At 40.3% G+C, this 15,777-nt stretch overlaps 1 protein-coding gene across 11 annotated transcripts in view; it reads right to left on the reverse strand.

Annotated features, from left to right (window-relative positions):
* The window catches only part of FAT3 (FAT atypical cadherin 3), a 479,929-nt gene that overhangs the window by 93,292 nt on the left and 370,860 nt on the right, over window positions 1-15,777 (reverse strand). For 9 of the 11 annotated variants that reach the window (XR_007377791.1, XM_048949072.1, XM_048949042.1 and 6 more), the window contains 3 exons: window positions 14,660-14,870; window positions 14,175-14,243; window positions 5,049-5,188 (listed from right to left, as the gene is read on the reverse strand). Coding sequence is in view for 10 of the 11 variants with exons in the window: in XM_048949072.1 (XP_048805029.1) it covers window positions 5,049-5,188; window positions 14,175-14,243; window positions 14,660-14,870 (420 nt within the window). In the remaining variant the exon portion in view is untranslated. The remainder of the gene's footprint in view (window positions 1-5,048; window positions 5,189-14,174; window positions 14,244-14,659; window positions 14,871-15,777) is intronic. The other 2 variants (XM_048949082.1, XM_048949052.1) reach the window with 1 other exon arrangement.

The following is a 15,777-nucleotide window of genomic DNA, read 5'->3' on the forward strand; positions in this document are numbered from 1 at the left end:
AAGGCCATTCCCTCTCATCCTACTTGTCTGGTTCTAGTTTAGAAAAACATTCATCTGAGCAAACGTGAAAAACTAACTGGAAACACCACATCTTGTCAGTTCTCAAAGGCTCCACAATCCACACTGTCTGACTTCAGGGGAGCAATTTGCTCAGGGACAGAATCACAGAATCACAGAATCACAGAATCACCCGGGTTGGAAGGGACCCCAAGGATCATGTAGTTCCAACCCCCCTGCCTAGCAGGGCCACCAAACATACACATTCAGATCAGGTTGCCCAGGACCCCGTCCAACCTGGCCTTGAACACGTCCAAGGACGGGGCATCCACAACCTCCCTGGGCAGCCCGTTCCAGGGCCTAACCACTCTCCTAGTAAAGAACTTCCCCCTAACATCCAACCTAAATCTTCCCTCCTTCAACTTGGATCCATTTCCCCTAGTCCTGCTATTGTCAGCCCTTTTGAAGAGTTTACTCCCCTCCTGGGTGTAGGTTCCCTTCAGGTATTGATAGGCTGCAATGAGGTCACCCCGCAGCCTTCTCTTCTCCAGGCTGAACAAGCCCAACTCCTTGGACAACTCCTGGACAGCCAACATCTTTGCATACTCCCACTCTGCTGGAAAGGTGCAGGCAATGATGCTCATTTTTGACTTTTCTGAAGGCTCTTGTTTGATAGCTGCAGATCCTCCAAAGGAACAAATGTAATTGTACAAATGCCCCTCACCCACACGCAGACTCTCATATCTTGTCTGCACATTGGCCACAGTCTGCTAAGAAGAACTTTTCACTGTTTGGCAAAAACACCCACCCTCATCAGCTGTGACTGACCAGTTCCTCAGTGTTAACATAAACATAACATACCTTAAAATCACAGAACCGTTTGTGTTGGAAGGGACACCTAAAGGCCCTTAAAGGCCATCTCGTCCAACAATGGACTCTGCAATGAACAGAGACACCTACAGCTAGATCAGGTGCTCACTGCCCCATCCAGCCTGACCTCGAGTGTTTCCAGGGACATCCACTGCCTTTTTGGGCAACCTATTGCAGAGCCTGATCAAATCTTACAAAGAAAACTTTCTCTAGCAGGTAAAACAGTGGGATGGCTTCAGAGTAAGTGCAGCTAAAGCACTTTTTTCCTTCTAGCTTTGAAGCATTAGGCTTCATGCTTTAAAGCATCTTTTTATAGCAGTTAGAATGATGAGAAACAAGAAGGAGGTAAGAAAATAAGTAAGAAAGAAAAAGAAAAATGCCTTTTTTTTTTATATAATGCTATGACTCCAGGAGTTTGTTCTTCAAAAAATAATTGCCTGCTTGTACAAAATTATCCATTAAAGTGAAAAACATCATCACTTAGATGATTGTTTCCTGGTGTACTTCTGTAGGTAGTTTAGCAGTATACATTATAAAGAAATAAACATTACTACTATGCTGTGCTTGAAAGTAAAGGACTTGAGCTTCATTGAGGTCAATGAATTTAAAAAAAAGAAAAAGGATTTTGGTACAAACCTAAGTTATGACCCAGGGAATATCTGATGCTATTTAAAGTCAGACAGTAGTCTGGCTGAGTTAGCCAATCTCATGGCTACACCAAGAGATGCTGTCCCCATTTTTACCAGTGCCTGGGAGAAGCCCCATCCCCTCCCCATGGCCAGCAGCTCTCCTGGCAGCTGTGGGAATCATGTATCTAAGGGATTTAAAGCCAACGTATGCATTCAGCCTTTCATAAATAACCACGCAGCCTTGAGCAATGATGAATTAAGCTGAGGGGGAATAAAAACAAAAGCTCTCCTGGGCTTATTCCTGACTTAATTTATAATACATTTATATGTAAATATATATAAATATGCTAATACTTAGATATAAAAATATGTATGTAAATTGTTACATATATAAATAATACAGATATCAAATGAGGCAACATTTCTGCCTATTTTGCTCTCCATCCCTCCCTATCACCACTGTGTTCCACTGGGCGCGGTGAGTGGCAATGGCTCAGCGCATCCTGGTGCTATAATTCTCACTTAGGAGTTTGCAGTTCTGCAATGCTCATCACTTCCAAACCAAAACCACCTTCAGTTACAAACGAAGTTTAGGATTTTTTTTCCAACATTCCTTATGTTCTTTTCACCTCTTTTCACAACAGCAAACTGTTAATACAACAGATGTAGCTTTTAAATCAAAATGATTTCCTTCCTCTGATGGCAGAGCAGCGAACCATGTGCGCAGTAAGGCATGAAGGAAGCCAACAGTTTATCAGGATTCAAGGCGTGCAGGAGCATTGCTGCAGAAACTTATGTGAGGCCATGCCAGGGATCGTGTTACCCAAGCAAAAATCTTTGGCATTTTTATGCTGTATTTTACCACCTCCAACTGTGTACCAGACAAAAGGCCAGAAAGAGATAAAGGGGAACAGGTGGAGTGGAATAATAAGCAAGACTGTTCCACTTGGCACACTGCTGATCGGCTGTTTCACAATGAACCACATCACTTTGGAGGGACTTTTTATTATTTTACGTTGTACAAGTGGATGAATTCACCCATTTGCCTTCATCTCCCTTCCTCTTCCATCATATTCATCAGGCGGGATGGGGCTCTGAGCACCTGCTCTAGCTGTAGGTGTCCCTGTTCATTGCAGGAGAGTTGGATTAGATGACCTTTAAGGATCAGTTCTAACTCAAACAGTTCTCTAATTCTTTATCCTTTTGCAGCTATAGTTCAAAATGCAGGTACTACTGCACACAAGACAAAACACTTCCTGTGTCATCTTACCAGAACTCAGAACAGGGCCACCAACAGCCATGAGCAGATGCTATTTATACACTTTCTATGACATATATTACTTTTCAGTATTTTATTATTGTTCTGAAATGAAATGAAAATGAACAAAGTCACCAAAGGCTCCGAAGAACAGTCAGAAGTAAAGTAGGAAAATTTAGTGTTGTGGAGAGATAATTAAGCAGGCCAACATTCTGACAGGCTTGAGATACTGACTGCTTTTGAAATCTCTGTTGTGAACAGCAAAAGAAACACATTCTCAGGTACTGCTTGGGCCACAATTAAATCCACTAAGTATCTACATAGAGAGAAGGAAATGGGGAGAAGGGTTTGGACCCATCACTGATAATCAAATGCTATGATACTGCAATCTTAAATCATTATCTTAAAGCTTTTAAGTAGGTCACATCACTGCTATGAAGAATGCTTTGGCTTCTTTTAGAATGCAGCAGCTTTACTAAAATATGTTTTTACCATATGTTTTAATTAAAAATAATGGGTTTTCATCAAAACAGGTTTTGAGGATTGTCACAGGGGTCATTTTGTTAAAACATAAGCAACTAAAACAAGAAACATAACACTCATGCAAATACAAATCATCTGCATCCAGCCTGTTTGAAAGTCCTCCTGCTTTGTAACATTTGTTTGGCAGAAATGTTTGCACAAAGTGGTGTTAGCGATTCAATGCTCTGAAATGCGGACTGAAAATGTCACCAAGATTGAAATAAACAAAGCAAAACAAAAGGTTACTCGGGGGCTGAAGAAAATGCCTTATGGAAAGAGAACGTAAGGAGGTCAGTCATTCTCCTTTGCCTGTCTGCCAGAAGACTGGGAGGTGAATTGACTGCTCTGAGTAAGTGCCTTCCCAGGGAGAAAATACGGGTTTTTAAAGAGCTCTTTAATCGAGTAGAGAAAGGCATAACAGGGAATACAGGTCAGATATAATCAAGTTAAAAAATAACGAATGTTTTCAGTTGAGAGGCAGTTAATTACTTAAACTAGCAGGGAAAATAGTAGATTTCCCACCACTTAACTTACCATCAACTGATGTTTCTTATCAAGAGTGGATTATCAAGAGAAGTTATAGGATAGGGATAATTAGATAGAGATTTTAAGCCTGGTGACAAACAAGAATTTGGATTCAGAAAGCAGTCAATGATTTTCCAGTCTCATAGGAAAGTTACTGTTGTGATTCAGTGAATACAGATTTATATCCGAATGTTGAACAAAAAGGCAAGGTAAAAAGAAGAATCCACATGTGTACGTATATATCTATACACACAAATAAAAAAACATTCAGGCCTTCCTTCTGCATTATCATGAAACAAGTAACATCACAAATCTATTATTTTACTTCCTCTATAGGCCATATTTAACCTGGGATTTGAGGCTGCACACAGGTGTCCTGTGTTACTGTGCATTTTTTCCTGTGACAAATAACATTCAGGTTATAGCTCACTTTACACTTGGACACTAATTTTGGTGTAGGATTTCAGGATCTAGCAAACCCCTGCTCCACAACTCAAACCGTGTATGGGTTCCATCACCCTCACCAGATCCAGTGGGCAAAATGAGCAAATATACCAACTACCTCCCCTAGATTGATTCCTACCATGCAGACACCCAGACTGTGCATCACGATCTCCACAGCAGTGATGTGAAGAGTCAGTGTTACTCCAGCCCTTCATACTTACCTGATCTATCCTATTAATTCCTGAAAGGAACTGACCCTGATCAGCAAGTTTGGTTTGAAAGGCTTGACTATGGCTGTCCCTAGAAAGACAACGTAATCACAGGCAGTGACACTAAAGAGATATCCTTTAAATTTTAAGTGTCCTCGCTGAGCAATTCTGTCTCTGAACAATTGATCTTGTGTCCCACATTTGGGTCTTGGGAGGATGAGAGGCATAAACTCCATTTAATACAATCAATAGCAATATTCCCCAGCATCACAGAAGTACAGTTGTATTTTGGACAATTATGGGGTGATACAATTGTCAAAATCTATCAGTGCCAACAGAGACGGGGACTCCCTCAGCTGGAGGAAGGCAAATTACTTTCATGTGAGCACGAAGAGGACAAAAGGAGAAATACCGCTTTGAAGCATTCACCAGCCCATTCTTTACAACCAGATGGAAAGGCTCTGAAAAATATCCCTCCATTAGTTAACAGCGGTCTCAAAGGATGAGGTTTTAGCTCAGTAGCAAGATTATTAATAGCATATATATTTCACTAACAAACGAAAAACTTGTCAGAAAAGGAAGGTGATATTCTACCTGGGTCGTGGCAGTGTTTGTTCCGTCGGTGACCTCCACGGTCATATTATATATTGAGCGCTGCTCTGCATCCAAGGGCTTTGCAATGACAATAGTGCCCACTCCCTTCTCCGCGTCGAAGGAACTATCGTAATTCCCTCCTAATTGTTGCACAAAAATACAATTAAATTAGCCATCTCTGGAAAATTTCCATTGCAAATGTTCCTAAAAGTGGGCATATATATGTTTGCTGGCATCCATCTTAATGGCTTGCCTTAACACACACAATACATCCACTGATACGTCTTTGTTTGTAACTCATTTATATTTCAAAGCACAGTTTGTACACTGGAAAGCAGATATCATTAAAATGCACTGCAAGAAAAAAAATCTAGCAGTATATTTAAGTGAACCATAACTGAGTCTATAAAAAGAATGCAATGGCTATAAGCCCATAAGATGTTGCCCTTGCAGTCTGCGTAATAAATAAGCACAATAATCTTTTTGAATAAAAACCATTTTAAGAGAGTTCTATTCCACAAATTTTATTTTCAGGGAATTCTCACTGATGCCCGTGGATGTGAAGACTGAGCCTTTAAATATTACAACAAAATTATAAAATGCAAATAGAGATTTGTTATGTTAATTTCAAGGACAACGAAAATTACTGGCAGCAAAGGTCACATTCTACTGGTCTTTTAGGAATTATTTAAATAGATCGGACAGGATACACATCATGAATTCCTCTCCATTAAAAAAAACCCTCACAAAGCACTGTTCTGAAACTAATATCCCCTTATGCTGTCACACACTGACTGATGCAGCAGTGAAAAAACCCTCCTGAGTTTTAGGTGAAAGAAAAAAGAAGAAAAAAAAAGAAGAAAAAAATCTATTAAAAAGTAAGACAGAGCCATAAATAATTTGAGATTAAAGGGTTACAAGATTTCTCAGCCACAGCTATAGTTTACAGATTAGAACTGCTCATTATGTTCAGAAGTAAGGAGCACACTCCCTACTGCTAAGCTGCTTCCTACCCACTCCACTCCAAAGTGGAATTTATAGTGAGTTTGAAATTCTGTGGGGCTGGGGACAGGGAGAGGTGGAACGTAACACTGCTGACAAATGAACTCTTCAGGTGTATTCATCACAGAGCAATGCAATGCCAAAAGCTACGGACTGACAGCTCAGTCCTGCAAAGTGCTGTCAGATCTCACTGGCTAAGATCTTGTGCAGGAGCTGCTCAGATCTCTTTGCATTAGATCCACAGGTACAAAGACATCTGGTCCACTGACATAGTCCTTCTACAAGATGCATATAAATAAATAAATAAAATCAATTCTTATATTAGGACAAAATAGCTTTCACTTTCAGGCTGGAAACAAAGAAGTGGAGGGGATAGTTTTCCCTCCTCTGCCATCAAGTCCTGCATCTGCATGATGTGCTGATCCACAGCCAGAACATTCAGGAACACAGACATGCATTTAGTGAGGGAAGAAGGGTGTGGGCTTTCCAAGAAGCTGAAGATATAGGGGGATCACTGCAGGGGAACAGGATGAATTCACCCTAAATTCCATAACACAAAGAAATTCTCATTCCTCTTTCCCTCTGGCACAAGTTACTGCACAGAAAGTGCAAGATGGAAGCACTGCTTTGTCCTGGACTGCCTGGGAATGCATTCAGGGAAGGCAAGAAGAAAGAGGGAGAAGGAATATGAGAACATGTGATCTATGCAAAGGAAAGGAAGAACTGGTGAACTTCTGCCCTTTGAAAAAAATCTAAACATGATAATTTCAGACTCGACATCAGGTTTCCCTGTGCTGAATATCTGTGCATGCATATTTATAGCTCTGAGCCTAACAGATGCTGTTGTGGTTCTCCAGGAAAACACTGACACTGGATCTGCTGTGATTTATGGCGGATAGAAACACTGCTTATTCCCTAAACTCCTCCTGCAAGCCCAAATTGCATTGTTTTTTTCAATTGATATATATGCTTAACACTATTTGACACTAGAAAGAAAATGTAATTGTTCTTGACACTTAAGCAATACCAAGGTATTTGGACATTGATCATACGTTCAGGTTTTCTTTCTTCTTCTTTTTTTTTTTTAAGTTCGCAAGAAAAGGATGCCAGCTTCCAAGAAAAGTTTTAAATTGATTTACTTGAGAAAAACAGAGCCATGAAAACCAACTCTGACAAAAGCTTTCTTTGAAGAAGTGAATTTCAGATTCTTGCGAGGAAATCTCTGTTGAAACGAAGCTAGCCTTGGGACAGTAGGCACTTTACAAAGAGAATGTTTCATACTGATAACCATGAAAACAAAATGAAAGCCCTTACTTCAAGATGCTTAATAATCATCTTAATGAGCAGTCAAAAATTATATGCTGTCAACTGGCATACACATCCAAAGATACCCTGCCTTTAGAAATTCCAAGAAGTAAAAGAGAAGGATTAATAATCAATGTTATAAATTCCTTTCCTCTGCTGGATTACTGCAGGTTGTGCAGGGCAGCACACATTTGTGTTGCAAATAACCCAACTTCTTCAAGATATCTTCCCTAAATGCAGAATACTCTTCCCATGAATTATGAATTGAATACAGCATAAGAGCTTTTTACATGGCATAGGCATCTCCCAGATCAGTCTAATGACGAGCAAATAAATCTTGTTCACAAGCCATACCACTTTGGCCTGTACTTGTAACGAACTAGCCTATGCACTTTAATTCATATTGATTCATTTTCTATTAAGTAATGCAGAAACTGCATCAAACACTAAGACAGAGAAGAGGCAAAGAACTCATCTGTGAGATTTGTGGCTGTGATCTCTTCTGGAGTGAAATCCTGATTTATTTTTGATTTACCTGGTACATTTCAATGGACCATGGTTAGCTGCTGACAATGAAGAAGTCAGTGCTTGAATTTCTGGGAATAAGTTCTCATGTTCCCTGGGATATTGGTTCTGCTCCTCACCTACTAAATGTGGCCTGGAAATACTCCGTACTGCTTCTCAGCCTTCATATGGCCTCACAACAGTACCTCAGATAATGAATGCCTCTGAAGCACTTAAGAATAATTACTGAATTTGATATAAGTTTAGTCATATATGCCAAAAGAACGGCTATGTAAAGCCTACATCAGGCCTGTTACCAAGTCCCCAACAGAGTTACCTTTGAAAGATGGGTGCTGGAAGGGTACAGAGTGAGAAGAGTCATACAAAAACAAACAGGACTTTTCTATTAAAAATTTGTGCAGCTGAACTAATCTGGGAACTCCACTTGAAGCAACTTCCTTCCAAAGGGTGCTCACATGGAGGATGGAGGGCTGAGTCTGGAGCTAGTGAGAGCTGAGGAGTTGGCAGCTTCACACATTTCTGAGGTACCTGAATTTTCAAAATCATGCTGTCATGTAACTCCAAATCATTTTGAAGGGAGTTTATTTGCATTATTTGCATATAAACTCAAGCAGTATTGGTTTCAATAACATTACTGCAGGCCATTTCACATTTTCTTTGATCACAGTCTTGGAAGCAGGCTAAGGATGACAAAATTTTGTTTATCTGTTCAGTACTATTAATGTGAACTTGTATTACTTATTCCATTTTGTAGTATGTGGTACATGCTTTCCTTTCCATTGTCCTGCAAAACCTGCTTTTGGATACAAGATATGTGTAAGCTGTCTTTGCTAATGTGCTCACAATTGCATTAGGAAAGAAATAATTCAAATGAAGACAAAGTACTGTAAGTTCCTTGGACACTTTGGGAAAGTCAACGATAAAGAAGGCAAGTTAAATGAAATGGCAAAGTGGGTAATCAGGTTGATCTGAGAAAGCACTTTGACACTGAATGACCTAAGAAAGATGTGAATTAGCTGTTGTTTGCAGTAGCACTGCCAGCTAAGATGTAATGTTGGTACATTATATTAAAGACTTCCCTTTCAATACCCTAAAAAACTGAAACTCTCAGAGTGGAAAAAGTCCCATCTAGTTCCAGTGTCACCTTTGGGTGAGAATACATGTTGTGTTTGGATGGCATAAATTAATCCAGAAAGTGTTCTGTCTCTCTAATTGACTGTTAAGATTCCCAAGGAGAGCTAATGCAGATATTTATGTCTTCACTTTGGACACCTAAAGTGAAATGAAATGATTTCCACCCTTACTTTTTTGAGATTGGTCTTTATGCTCTTCAATAAACTGTGAAAGCATTAAATTTCCATAACCAGGAGATTTTTATGCTATCTGAAAGCATGTTGTCACTTATATAGCATTTTCCAATATAACTCTAGCCAACTCCAGATGCTGTCAAACTTGGGATGGCTGCAGAAACAGCCCCTGGTACAAAAGACCTTATCTGTTGACCCTTGCTAAAGCTTCATTATTTTCACAGCCCTGATTCTCAGTCTGGGAGATGCCATAGTATTGGCAAAGAGGTGGTCTCAAGAAATGGAATCTGGACACTTCTGGTTCAACAGTCTATAAGTTGTGCCCTTAGTACAGAATAGCTTTGATTAAATTTTCTGAATGTGAAATGCCACCTTGATTCTTAGCTCATTTCTTAGCTTCATAGCCACCATGAACCTACTTCTCTTCTGAAAAAAAAAATACTGAAAGATAGAAATAATTAATTTTCCTTTTATAAAAGGAGACGCCTAAGAAAAAAATGGTATAAAATCTTACATGACTAGCAGATAGGATCTTCTGATGTGAAGTTTACTACACACCTGGTGTAATGGCCAGGCCAAGAAAAGCCTTCTGAGCTGTTAAAAGGGACTTCTTGACATCAACTGGCAAATTTGCCTATGGCAAGATACGGTGCAGATACATTTCTGTCCTTTTTGAATTTCAGAATATGTTTAATTTTCATGCACAGTCTGCTTGTATTTTGATTATTGTATTTGCTGCAAGCAACAGTGTTTTCTTGTAGCGCTCCTTCTAGATGGAGTTCATTTCTGGTATGACGCTGAGCCTATTTATGTTTCTATTAGCTGCTGATACGCAGTTTTAGACAGGATTATCCTGCTGGGAGAAATGATTTTCTCCTCAGAGATGAAAACATATCTGCAAATCTGGAGGACTCACAGGCACATGAGTCTCTTCTAAGGGCCTTTTCACCTGTTTTCCAGTGGAATGATTCAGAAGAGTGGGATTGAATATACACCTAAGGAATGTCAGATGTCTGTGAACGTTCAGAATTGGTGGGTCTCAGATGCCAAGACTAATTAGACTGAATTCTGCAGGACATCTTGAAATCCGGACTCTTCCTTCATTGACAGATAGCAAAGAACATGGAAGCCATTTGCCCAAACTTCAAAAAACCAGGATATATTGTGTTCTTCACACAAGTGTCATTTGGCTTTCCATGATAGAAGAGTGGAGGTAAAGGGAAATACAGGAGACAATGCAATTTAGAGAACAATGCTCCAGAACAGATTTTCTCAAAGCAGAAAGAATTCTTACTTGTCTTGCCCCATAGTAAACTAACATCACCAAGAACGGTGATGATAAATTGGACCAATTGCTACAATTCTTCTTTGCTCAGAGCAGAGAATCAGAGGAAAATACAGAAGGCAAATTCATCCTGACTCTCAAGAACGTCTGAAGTACATCAAGGATTTCCAGGAAAAGAAAAAAGGGTCAGATTTCAAATGTTTCTGTTTGCTAAAATACCAAACAAACATATTGACTGCCTCAAGAAATATTAACTCAACTACAGACTTTTCTTAATCATGGCATAATACATATTAGTAACATTACATGCAAAGATTTATTATTTTATATAATGTATCAAGCTCAGAAGAACAGAATACTGCAGAGTGCAAATTTTCAGAAAGATAAAGCTATTGCAAGGAGAGTCAAAGCTTTGGGTTTGCTGCTAAGAAGCTGAAGGTACGGGCAAAAAAAAGCAGAAAAGAAATCAGAAGGTATTTTAGTTAGTTCTCAGAGGAGATAATTCACAGGAGGCTCACGACATACACAGCTTTGATATCAATGAACATTTGCAGAACTGTGAATTATATGGACAATTAACTAAAATTATTAGCTCTTAAAATTATTGCCACTTAAGCACCTTTGATAAAAAAGTCTGGATTTGTTTTTAATGTTTGGCTGGGGAAGAAAGAACAATAGAGGGAGGTGTTTTTGGAGAATCAGAGAGATGTTGTGCAACATGCTATGTAAGCAAAAACTAGCACCATGCAGCTGAGCTCCAATGGTCAAAGTAATCATCACACCATTCCCACCACTAACAAAGGAAGGAAAAGACAGAGGGCTGAATTTACCTGTGAGAAATAAATATCTTGTGACTTATGTTTGGAGCTTCTTTTATCATTTTTTATCTATCTCATAAATGAGTGAATAAATTTAACACAATTGAAACAACCTGCATTCATGTCTTCCACACTGTGTGATCTACATGAACTGAGAATGGCGTTGAATGCATTCTGAAAACAGAAACCAAGTGTGACATCTCAACCATTCCCAACAAATAACAACTAGATCCCCATCCTCTCTAATCTATCGAGGGAAGATGATCTCTCTGCACTCAAGGCATCTTCCTTATCTTAGATTAGCTCAGGAGCTGAAGCAGTTATTTTAGGAGCATACACTTTAGGTGCAACATGCTGAAGTTAGGCAGACAGAATCCTAGAAAACCTAATCTTCAGGCTCCCTTTCCTCTTGAGCTCAAAGAAAGTGTATATTATGCATTATAAAAAAGGTCCTCTCAAATTCCAATGCCCATTTAGTTTGAAAAGGTCATAAAAATAAAGGTCAACCTGCAAACTCTATATTAAATCATGCCTCTAGATAAGCCTTCATGGCTTCTGTTGACATTACTGTGAACTGTGCACAGAGGTCCAAAATCACAAAACACCAGATGTAGCAGGATCAAGTCTAGGTTTGACAGCAGCGCTAAAATCCTCTGTTGCATCAGCAGTCCTGAACAGCTTTCCATTTTCCACAACTAACCTACACCTTTCATGGGACTTTTGGGCACTAGACATCAGTATCAGAATCAAAGAATCACAGAATGGTTTGGATTGGAAGAGACCTCAATAGGCAGGGACACCACTTACCAGCTCAGGCTGCTCAGGGCCCCATCCAGCCTGGCCTGGGGCACCTCCAGGGATGAGGCACCACAGCTCTCTGGGCAGCCTGTGCCACGGCCTCACTGCCCTCACAGTGACAAATTCCTCACATTCCCCCAAAAGGAAAGTATCAACTCCTCCTACACGCTGGTATTGCAGAACAAGAAGAGCTCTTAAAACTGACACTGATTGAAGGCAGCAAACATAACCTAAACATGCATCGCTGTCTGTAATCCTCTCAGGACAGACTTTGTCTTTGCAGCCTGTATGCCTGAACAACCAAGTCTCCTGCATACCTGGGATTGCTGGCTGTTCCTATTGCGGAAATAGGGACTGTTGCTAATGCTGCTGGTAATAACAGCAGTGATATTTAATGACAACATCCATATGGTAACAGCACTGAACTGGATGGCTGGGGTCATCAACTTCTCATTAAGTCTAGGGGGGCAATGTCTCCTTGACGCTGTAAAGAAACCATTAGGATTGTCTGAATAGCCAAAATCTTCTAGACCATTTTGAACTATTTTCGCCATAAAGGTTACATTCAGGGACAAAATTAAAGGTCTTAAGTTAAGAATGTCCTCCCCATCATCTCTGTTTAGGAGGCAAACATGAAATGTTATTATAAGGTGTTGCTAGATTGCAAATGAGACTAACAACATAAAAGAAGGCAGCTGAAGAATGGGGGCTTCTCTCGGTGCTTAACACAGGCAGCATTTTAATGAGAGTTGGTGAATTCACTGAGGAAAAGACCAAAAGGCTGTAGAGGGCAGCAAAAGGTTCAAATGGGAAAAAAATTGTCAATAATGTCAATAAACACAGACTTCTCCTGGGAGGAAAGCTGGGGTCAGCAAGGAAGAAAAAGGGAATGTAAACATTAGCTAATAAATTGCACATAGCATACTGAAATAGCCAAGGGAGTGGAAGGGAAACAGTAGGAAACATATGCTGTCCTTCCCCAGAGGCTACCAGGAACCCCGGAACATGATAATAGCTTTGGGTTTAATTTTAATGCGGTTGGCACCTGAAACCTTGATACAAATTCAAAGAGGAAATGCAGCTGCTTCTGCCTTTCATCTGCACAAATTGGCAATAAAAGGTGGATGAAAACGACTCTGACAGAGCCTTTCTCTTGCGGTCCCTGCCCTTCCTGTTGGCTAAACCCATCCGCAAATAGCTGTGCAGAAATGGAAGCTGGGCTCAATCCCTGTAAACAGAGACTGCTGATGCACCCTTTCCACTAAGTCTGTGGCAAAGGCTTTTGTCTCTAATCTTTCATACAGTGTTTGCTTTATAACCCTTCATTTAAATAACACCACTTTGAGCAGATGCAGCGTTTGACGTCCAAAGACACACAAGCATTACCTACAAGTATCAGCAAATACTAAAATACCACAGCAACTTTGCAAGGCTGTTGGGAAAAGCCTCATTTTGGAGATGTCGAATGAGTTATTTTACATGACATAACTGAACTAGCAGAAGTAGGGAAGCAATGCTTAGGATTATCGATTCCTGTTTCCTCGCTGCAACCAAGCGAGAACTTCTATTCCATGTTTTTGTGGCAGCGACATCCTTAACTGCGTTTCCCTGTGATTTTAATAACACTGCTTCTGTGGCTTCTCCTCCTCTTTGCTAAGCGTATTTCTCCCTCCCTGTTTCTGTGAGCAATTTTACGTGAGGCAATTTTGTGGTTGAAATCTCACATCAAAACACATTTCTCTTTTTCAGCTCGCATTCAAGACAAACTTTTGGTGGCTCCATTTGTAACCCATATGTCGATGCATCCCATTCTGTTTCACAGTTAAATGGATGGCACTGGACTGTGAAAAGTTGGAATTAATTATTTGTGATAAACTGCGGAAAATCCGTGAATAAGAATGATAATAATTGGACACAAATACGGTAAAAGCTGTCATAGAAAGAAACACAGCACATCCATGTGTCGCATTGCATCCTGTCACAGGCACTTATGAAAGATGTAATATAAATCGTCTCATAGAACTTGCAAAAATAAAAGGCAGCCTGGATAGTTGTATTTTAGCAAATGTGTTTGCACTAAGGGTACCTTCTGTTGAACAGTTCTGCCCACAAGCTGTCTGTAGAATATAGAACATCTCTCGAGCATGCTTGCCACCTTGAAGCAGGGCAGTCGGAAGCAGAAAAAAAAGAACAGAATGCAGAAAAAAAGGTGAAGAAAGAGAGAAATGAGGGACAGCAAGTCTAAGTACCATAAATACATTTAGAAATGAGATTAGCAAAGTATGACAATAGAATTTAAATGACAGACAACATTAAGATTGCAGTAAATAACATACATTGAAAAAAAACAATTCAGCCATACAGCGCTTTTTTCAGCTTAGCTAAGGAGTCATAACAAAAGCAGGAATATTATTGTTAACACCATGTATAAATAGCATTTTCATATCAGCATTACAAAAATGGTTTTAAATAGGGGGGACAATTCACGGTTAGTTGTCTCACTCTCAACACCCCCCCTCCACACGCGTTGCTTCTCAAGCTTCTCCCCTACACCACCGCTCCCCCACTTACCCACAATGTCAAACCAGAGAGGGATGTTGGATGGCTGCACAGAAACCACCCCAACAATTTCTGTCACTTTGTCGCTTTCCATGACGGTGAAGTTGTAGAAGGGTTCATCGAAAGTCAGGGGCACAGGTGAGGGCGTGGGCTTCTTGATCCACTCGATATGGAGGCGCGCAGTCGAAGATTTTTGGGGCCGGCCATTGTCCACTGCTTTTATCTGGTGGGTGTAGAGAAAACAGGACTCAGACTGAGCACCCCAGCTTGGTACTTCAGACCTAATTCTATCCCAAGAAGATGCCTAAAATGGCCTTTCCAATCCTTTATGTAAAACTCAAGTAAGAAAGAGGGAGAGAAATGCTTATTTCACAGTTCTCAAGTTTTTTCAATTACGTTTTGACTTTTCATTGAAAAGTCTGGTTTCAAACTTCAATATTTTGACTTAGAACTGCTGATGTGAGGCCTTCAGGACATGCGCTCCACATAGAGATCCTCCCTTCCAAGATGACATCTTCCAACCAGTTTCCTCTTGCAGCTAATGAAGCCCTTGTGTTTTAAGCCATGTATTTAATGACACATGCTCACTCAGACCACGTTTGAATGCTTTAACTGGTGTCTGTATTGCAGATGAGATTAGAATCATAGAATCACAGAATCATTAGAGTTGGAAGGGACCTCTGAAGGCCATCTAGTCAAATTCCCCTGCAATGCACAGGGACACCACAGCTGGATCAGGTTGCCCAAAGCCTGATCCAGCCTCATCTTGAAAGTCTCCAGGGATGGGGCATCAACCACATCTCTAGGCAACCTGTTCCAGTGCCTCACCACCCTCACTGTAAAAGATTTTTTCCTAGTATCTAACCTAAATCTACCCTCTTTGAACTTGAAGCTACTTCCTCTTGTTCTATCACAACAGATTCTGCTTGAGAGTCTGCCCCCTTCTTTCCTGTGACTCCCCTCCAGATACTGAAAGGCTGCTATCAGGTCATCTTGCTGCCTTCTCCAGGGCTGTCCCCAATTGTCTCAACCTGTTCTCATAGGAGAGGCGTTCCATCCCTTGGACAGTTTTGTGGCCCTCCTCTGGACGTGCTCCATCAGGTCTATGTCTATTCCTTTTATTACTTTCA

Source organism: Lagopus muta, chromosome 1, assembly GCF_023343835.1.
Source record: "Lagopus muta isolate bLagMut1 chromosome 1, bLagMut1 primary, whole genome shotgun sequence".
Taxonomy (NCBI): Eukaryota; Metazoa; Chordata; class Aves; order Galliformes; family Phasianidae; genus Lagopus; species Lagopus muta.